General features: G+C 42.8%; 1 protein-coding gene across 1 annotated transcript; it reads left to right on the top strand.

Moving 5' to 3' along the window:
• Positions 1 to 668: 668 nt before the first annotated feature.
• Positions 669 to 5839, top strand: LOC311148460 (proteasome subunit alpha type-1). Its single transcript, XM_084185434.1, has 10 exons — positions 669 to 724; positions 1684 to 1728; positions 1926 to 2027; positions 3762 to 3865; positions 3990 to 4078; positions 4281 to 4351; positions 4497 to 4626; positions 4846 to 4925; positions 5140 to 5244; positions 5554 to 5839. Exons 1-10 carry the CDS (start codon positions 722 to 724, stop codon positions 5611 to 5613), a joined length of 789 nt encoding a protein of 262 aa, XP_084041560.1. The 5' UTR covers positions 669 to 721; the 3' UTR covers positions 5614 to 5839.
• The last annotated feature ends 1815 nt before the right edge of the window (positions 5840 to 7654 follow it).

Here is a 7654-nt window from a genome sequence, read left to right as displayed (position 1 = left end):
CTTTTGACCACGACTGTATTTCATACAAAGCATCTCTTGCAGACCTGTCCTGACTTGAAATATCGCTATTTCAAGTCAGGACAGGTCTGCAAGATAGAGGAAAAACATGACTACCTGACCTATGCCATAAAGTCCCCTATACAGAGACTGTAGTATACTTCATAAAATAAGAAAGACAATGTATAGCGTAATGAATCCTATTGACGATTTCCACCAGGAAGTAACTGTCAAAGCCAACCAGTCAAAGAAAAAAAAAGTGGACACACACACACACACACACACACACACAGTATCAGTTTACTGTGTCAACTTCCAATTTACTGCTGCCATCCAGTGCTCATCGAGGCACACTGCAATTATGTCTGTCATTGCAGAAAAATAAATGTTATAACAAAACGTTGTTTGCTTTTATTACTGCAAGTATGTTATTCCAGTTATTGTAACGTTCTGAGGACCATACATTTCAAATCAACTTTCTGGAATGGATTTTTAACATTAATAAAAATCTAAATTCATTTTCAGAATTGACAGGAATCATTTGAATTAAACAGTAAAATTGCAAGTCTTTGGTCAACTAAAAACTATTAACGTTTTCAATCTTTGATTATATTTCGAATTTTAATCGACTGGATGGACATCTGAGATCTACTGCTTTGCCTTACGTCACAGATTTAGGAAAATAAATCAATCCAGAGTCACAGTTCACCAGGCAACAGCAGAGATGGTAAGAATGAATAAAACATGGCTTTTGTTTGATGTTTCTAAGCGCGAATGTTGCTTAAGTAATACAATTCATTCCATGGCAAAGGTGTTTGATAATTAATGTAAAATGTAAAATTAAGGATTCTAGCTAGAGCATATAGCTAGCTATCACTCGTTGAAAGGATAGTAAACTAGCTAGCCTAGCTTAGCACAAGTCTATGAGCACAACAGAGGAAACGAGTGCACTGTGAGTAAGCATAAAATATAGCATGGAATCTGGAAGTTTATGATTATGCACGAGCTAGATAGTTACCTACTGTCTTAATGGCTAACTATATCAATAAGATTAAATACAAACGTTCCAGCATAGCTAGCTAGCTACAGTAACAAAACTAGTAACATAACTAACTAGTTAGCTAACTTTAGATGGCTAGTTAGCTACCTAGCTGTGTTAGCTAGCTAACGTTAGCCAGCGTAATGTTGATTGTTTCACTTTCGTTTTTTGACTGGCAAAAAAATTACCCAACTTTAACGAATGCGATTGTTCTTTGCAGTCAAAGGCAGATTTAAATTGCATGGCTGTTCTAGGTGCTGTCTTCCAAATGCTTGCTGCTTGAACAAATGTAGCTAGTTGTTATACCTACCTCTGAAACGTTCAAACGTGTTTGACGTCATGAGAGGTGCACACATAGAGATCCTATTCTAATTACTAATTCTGTGGGTGCACTCCCATGCCAGGTGACTGTAAACAAAGCCACAAGGTTGCTTCCTAGTTGGTGCTATAATTTATTTATAGCAATGCAATACCTTAGTCTAGAATACTCTAGGGTGACAAACACATTCTGTGTCGTGGTGTTTTTTTTGGTAGATAACTCATCGCAATGCAAGATAACTACGTAAGTAAAACATGTAATGTGTATTTCCTGACAAATATACCGTGAAAACATTGACACTACTGCATTTTTTTCTACTTCTCTGTAGTTCCGTAACCAGTACGACAACGATGTCACAGTATGGAGTCCTCAGGTAAGGGCCATGTTGCCTTACGAGAAAGCGACCTTATAAGGTACTCACTATACAATTAACATAACTCAACCTCCTCAGGTACTCACTATTGCATAAACATAACTCAACGGACATTCAAATTATTCTAAATGTTTGGGTAATGAGGTTCCCTGCAGTGTCTCCCAAATAAGGTAACATTATCAATGCACTTGTTTCAGGGGCGCATTCACCAGATCGAATACGCCATGGAGGCGGTGAAACAAGGTTCGGCTACAGTGGGGCTCAAGTCCAGAACCCATGCAGTCCTGGTTGCTCTCAAGGTATTTCCCAGTAACATCCCAGTTTTATTCTACACTGTGACAGCTTTATTTTGTCAAGAGTTACAAAGGAGCTACACTGAGACGTCAGGAAAAAAGTAGTTTTTTTTTTTAACCTGCTACACTGGATGTGGACATGAGCCACACGTCGCAATCTTGAAAATAGAACCAGAGGGCGATTTTATGCTGAGTAGCACAGAGCCGGAGCTCTTACGCCCATGTTTAATTTAAATTAATAGGACCGTTTCACCCTCAGCAAAAGTTACATCCTCCGGTGTGCCAGGCCAGTTAAGATACCCTGAGATTAAATAAAAATGTGGCTGTCCCACAGTTGTACTACATGTAGTACCTACTTTTGACTGAGGTACTTTCCACACTTGCAGTGATTATCAATGGGCTGTTGCGTGACACTGGTCAGAGCATATGAGTGGAGTGGAGCGGGAGCGAGCGTGGAGCGTGAGCGGACGGATTTTGAACAGAGCGCAGAGCGGCATTTTTAAAAGGACGGAGCGTCGCCCTATGTCCCGCTCCAATTTCGCTCGCTCACACCAAGAGTCTGAAGCATGCTCAAGCCTGACCCAGAATCCATCTGTTTAATTTAATTTGTGTCGTCCAATAATTTTTATTTTATAGAGCGAGGAGCAGCAGCAGCAACAAGAGAAAAGCGTTGAGGAATTCAAAAGTTTATTCACTGCAGGCAAAGGCCCAACCATAACAAGGGAGAGAAAAAGAGAGCTGGATGTAGCATTTTAAAAAATGATTTTCATGGACTATGAACCGCTGAGTAAAGGAGAACGCGAAGGGATGCAACACTTCGCCAGCGCAGCTCAACCGGGCTACACCCCCCCCCCCCAAGAAACTATGATAAATCAGTACTTTACTTTGTCAAATTTACATCTGAGATGCCCCATTCACATGCTTCAGCTGGCGATCAAAAACGCCGTTAACGAGCACGACAACATTAATAGGCTGTTAGTGAAAGTCGGGCACCTGGTGAAAAGTGTACGCAAGAGCACAGAGGAAACCGACCAATTAGGTGTCCGCCCCACAAATGCCTGCGCCATTCGATGGAGCAGCCAGCTGCGGATGATTCAGTCGTTCATCCGGTTGTTCCAAAAAGACCCGTTATGGCAAAACAAACTCAAGTCTAATGTTGCTAACATCACCCTGAATCAAGTACCGCAGCTGACGCACCTTGTCCGTGTGCTGACACCACTAGCAGACCTCACAGAAAAAATGCAGAAGGAGCTGGGGAAGATCCTCCCTGCTGTCACAGAAATCAAATCCCTGCTCACCGATTACACTCACGCTGCACTTCCAATGGGCATCGCTGCTTTTGCAGAAACATTGGCAAACAACGTGTCAATTCGCTATGGAATATACTATACTGATTAACATCTCATTTTAGCGTCAGTGTTAGATCTCCGTTTCAAGACAGAATGGATAATCCGAGATTAGTCTGTATGCAACAAATTCGGGGAGATAAAGTAAGGCTGTGGTTTAAGCTAAAAGTGAAATACATGCAGATTTCGTTCCTTTTTTGGAGTGAGCGGGGGCGATTTGAGTGGAGCGCGATGCAAACTGCGTTGAGCGCTGAGCGATAATGAGCGGACTGGCCTGATGTGGCTTTGAGCGGGGGGAGCGGAGGGGTGAACAACTCCGTGAGCGAGGAGCTGAGATTCTCACCGCTCCACTCCGCTCATATGCTCTGACACTGGTGTATGTGTTTCTCCACAGAGAGCCCAGTCTGAGCTGGCTGCTCACCAGAAGAAGATCCTCCATGTTGATGAGCACGTTGGCATCTCTATTGCCGGGCTGACTGCAGATGCCAGGCTCCTCTGGTACGACACACACACATCTTGTGTCTAGTTGTAGAAATACAATTTAGGAGAAACCATGACTTTGTATGCAAAGTGTATCCACTGTAATCTGTGTCAAGATTTCCCCTTCTATCTTCCTCAACAGTAACTTCATGAGGCAGGAATGCCTGGACTCCAGGTTCGTGTTTGACAGGCCTCTCCCAGTGTCGCGCCTCGTCACTCTCATTGGAAGTAGTATCCTTTCAGTCATGTTTTCACATTTTTACCTCTAGAAGCCTGCACCACGGGGGGGAGGGGGGGGTTGATATTCCAATCAATGTTTCAATGTCAAAATGTACACTTTGGGCTTTCATGAGTTAAGCGGTGAGGTCAGGTTTGGGAATTGGCGTGGTGTGCTTTAGACTGTTAACAATGTAACCCTTGACCAGTCCCTCAGAAACCCAAATCCCCACACAGAGGTATGGAAGAAGACCCTATGGTGTGGGACTGCTTATCGCTGGCTACGACGTAAGTTCTCTTTGTCATCTGTAGATAGAAACTAGTTATGCTGATCAAGGGGGTGTAACACTGTATAAGTAGTGTGATTCTTAAAGCAATAATAATTAGTGATGTGGAGCATCTGTTATTTTCTCCATTTGATCTCTTCTTGTAGGACATGGGGCCTCATATCTTCCAGACCTGCCCCTCTGCAAACTACTTCGACTGTAAAGCCATGTCCATCGGCGCCCGCTCCCAGTCTGCCCGCACGTACCTAGAGAGACACATGAACACCTTCCTGGACTGTGAGAGCATGCACCCACCCACACACACCCACTGTATTTGTAGTTCTAACAAGTACTATCTACAAATACATACCTGAGGGAACATACATGTCTACTCAGACACTTACTATAAAGTAGATACCGTTTGAGGCTTGTTCACTGTAGCACATCTCTCACACACACATTTCAGCACATGCTCTTTGCATTTATCCCTTTGTCCATTGCATTGTCTATACTCAGGTAATCTGAATGAGCTGGTCAGGCATGGTCTGCTTGGGCTCAGAGAAACACTCCCTGCTGAACAGGACCTCACGACTAAGGTAAGCTGCTATGGCTCAACCAACTTGTCATTGCCCTTTTTCCCAACTGTACAGGGCTGTGTTCATTAGGTCACGCAACAGAACATGTTTTGCAACATTAAAATGAGCATTTCTTAGTCCAGTTAGTCCTTCCCTGTTTTAGTCTGTTTTCTTCTGTTTGGTGCCTAATGAACACGACCCAGGCCTTTACTGAGTAGCGCTCCCTGCCTTTCAGAATGTCTCCATCGGCATTGTGGGGAAAGACATGGAGTTCACCATCTACGACGATGATGACGTGGCTCCTTTCCTCGTGGGTCTAGAGGAGAGGCCACAGAGAAAGGTAGGAGTCGGCTTGGAGTTAACAATGGATGTCATTAAGGAAAGTGGTTGGATTAATGCTAGCCTGGATCCACACTGAAACAGAACAATTCGTTTGGAATCCAGGGTAGTATAATGCACCCTCAAATATATTTGTATATGTAAATATAATATTAGAGAATGGTTAACAAACATGACATCACAAATTTCAGATCACAAAATTGGCTGTTGAACACATCAACGTTGGAATTGCACATTATCATTGAACGGTAGCCAATCAAGATTGTGTGATGTGGGCCACTGCTAACCTGTCCTTCTGTCTGTCCTTCAGGTTGTCCAGGCTGCAGATGAGCCTGCAGCAGACAAACCTGATGAGCCAATGGATATCTGAGACTTGGAGGACGCAGAATGATTACACACTTGTCACACTGCAGTTGCCAGAAACCAAATCCAACACAGCACCGCTCTCACTGAACTACAATTGGGCAATTCTGTACTGTGACAATATGCCACTCATTGAAAACAAGTGAATTGTATGCTTTCTGCTAATAACATTGGATGTTGCTTTTCTATTGGTAGAATGTTCAATTCTATAAGTAATAAAACCTTGTTTCTCATTTGGTGGCAATGTGTTTTTTGTTTGACACATACTTGAGACAAGGTTGTTGTCAAACCATAATTTTATTTCAGTGAGATATTCCACAGCAGTGACTACTTTTTTAAACATTGGCATACAGGTTCATCAATAGTGTATAAAAGTGAGTTTTTTTCCTTCACCATAACTAGTGGTCTAGTGTTGCATTATAGACATGAAGTAAGCAGGAAAGAAATCTTAGTAGAAATGACGTGGCAACATGCTGTTGACAAGGTCGTGACCTTGGGACTATAAGGTTCTATCTGCGCAAAGCATAGTTCTGAGATACTGATCAAAGTTTTCACATCCCAGATCTCAGAACTGTTTTGTAGTAAATCCTTCTTTCATTACGCATTATAGTCCTCACCTTAAAAGGTAACGAGTGCAGAGCATCAAAATCCTGAGACATTTGTTTTAAAAAAAATTGAGGGGTGCCATTGTAGCTAGGTTCTGACACTTCTGAATTAGACATGTTCAGTCTTAAGACAACTGTAGCTATTTGAATACATAAATGATAGAATAACACTTTTACCAAGATAGTGAGAACCCATGATCAGACAAATTTCTGTCATCACTGAACAACGATGTGACAACATAATTTACTTTAAGATTTCTGACAGTGTTGTTTTTTTACTTGCGTGCCATTACTGCTGGCTAGACTAGCCTAGACCATACATAGAGATGGCAAAGACATGTCCTGATTGGTCTGTCTCTTTGTTCAGGCTTGTGATTGGATTGCTGAAAGAACCTTCTAGCACCAAGTCCAAATGGGTTTATACAGGTAGAACTTTCTAGTTTTTCATTTTCTTCACTTAAAAATGTCAAAAAAATAACTTTACAGACATGTAGAACCATCTAAAGATCAATTATATGTGACAAACTCATTTTTGACAAAAATGTCAGATTGAGCCAAGGTCTCAAAGTTCTAGATAATTTTCACGTTGATTCTAATGACAGTTTATTGCACTTAAGGACAAAAAGCATCCTCAAGTCCAGATGTGATTCACGACTGTGACAGTAGGAGCACAATGCAATTCCAATCAGTCAGTTTACTGTAAGCACATTGTGTCAAAGGTATTATGCGATGGTGGACTCCTTAACCAGGCACTGGTACAATACTGTGGGTATGACTTCTGCTTCAGACTGTCACTTAGCAAGAGAAGAAGGGATACCATCTTTCTCGGGTGGAGCTTTTTGCTCCTCTACTCTGTTACAGACTGGATAACTGCCAGCCTTCATGCTAGGGCCCATCCAGTATTGAAGCCTTCAGAGGCTAGGAATAAATGTTTCTAGACAGACGTAGTCAGACTAAAGTTTGTAGGGCGCACTCCTCTCTCCCAAGTATAGGAAGGAATTTAGGAAAGTCAATAGTGTTTCCTTGTGGTTATTTCTTCTGCTTCTTGTTCCATCTAACGCGAGAACGGCAAGTCAACGTTTCCGTTGACGCTATCCTTTTCCTCTCACTCCAACACGATGGACATCTTTAGTGTGAACTCAAGCTCCTCCCCTTGCTCCTCTGCACCGCCCATCTCATCAGCCACACCCAGCTTGTCATTGGCCCCACCCTTCTCCCGGTCCATTCCTTCTTTCTCTACCTCAGTCCCACCCACATCACACTTAGCCCCACCTTCCTCATTCCCAGTGGCTAAATCAGCAGCTCCCTCCTCATCAGTATTCAAATTAGCCCCTGCCTCAGCTCCACCTTCATCATCCTCAGCAGCACCCACCTCATGGTCAACCACGCCTTCCTTCTGGTCAGCCCCACCCTCCTTCTGGTCAGCCCCACCCTCGTCGGTCG

This window comes from Coregonus lavaretus, assembly GCF_964263955.1.
Source record: "Coregonus lavaretus genome assembly, chromosome: 21".
NCBI lineage: Eukaryota > Metazoa > Chordata > Actinopteri > Salmoniformes > Salmonidae > Coregonus > Coregonus lavaretus.
This window is presented reverse-complemented; position numbering and strand designations above follow the sequence as displayed.

Bases quoted from the DNA above. Each gene is read 5' to 3' on its own strand.
- LOC311148460 (XM_084185434.1), top strand. The intron at 4,079-4,280 runs GTATCCTTTCAG...CCAGTCCCTCAG, and splicing joins CGTCACTCTCATTGGAAGTA to AAACCCAAATCCCCACACAG. The intron at 4,627-4,845 runs GTGAGAGCATGC...GTCTATACTCAG, and splicing joins CATGAACACCTTCCTGGACT to GTAATCTGAATGAGCTGGTC.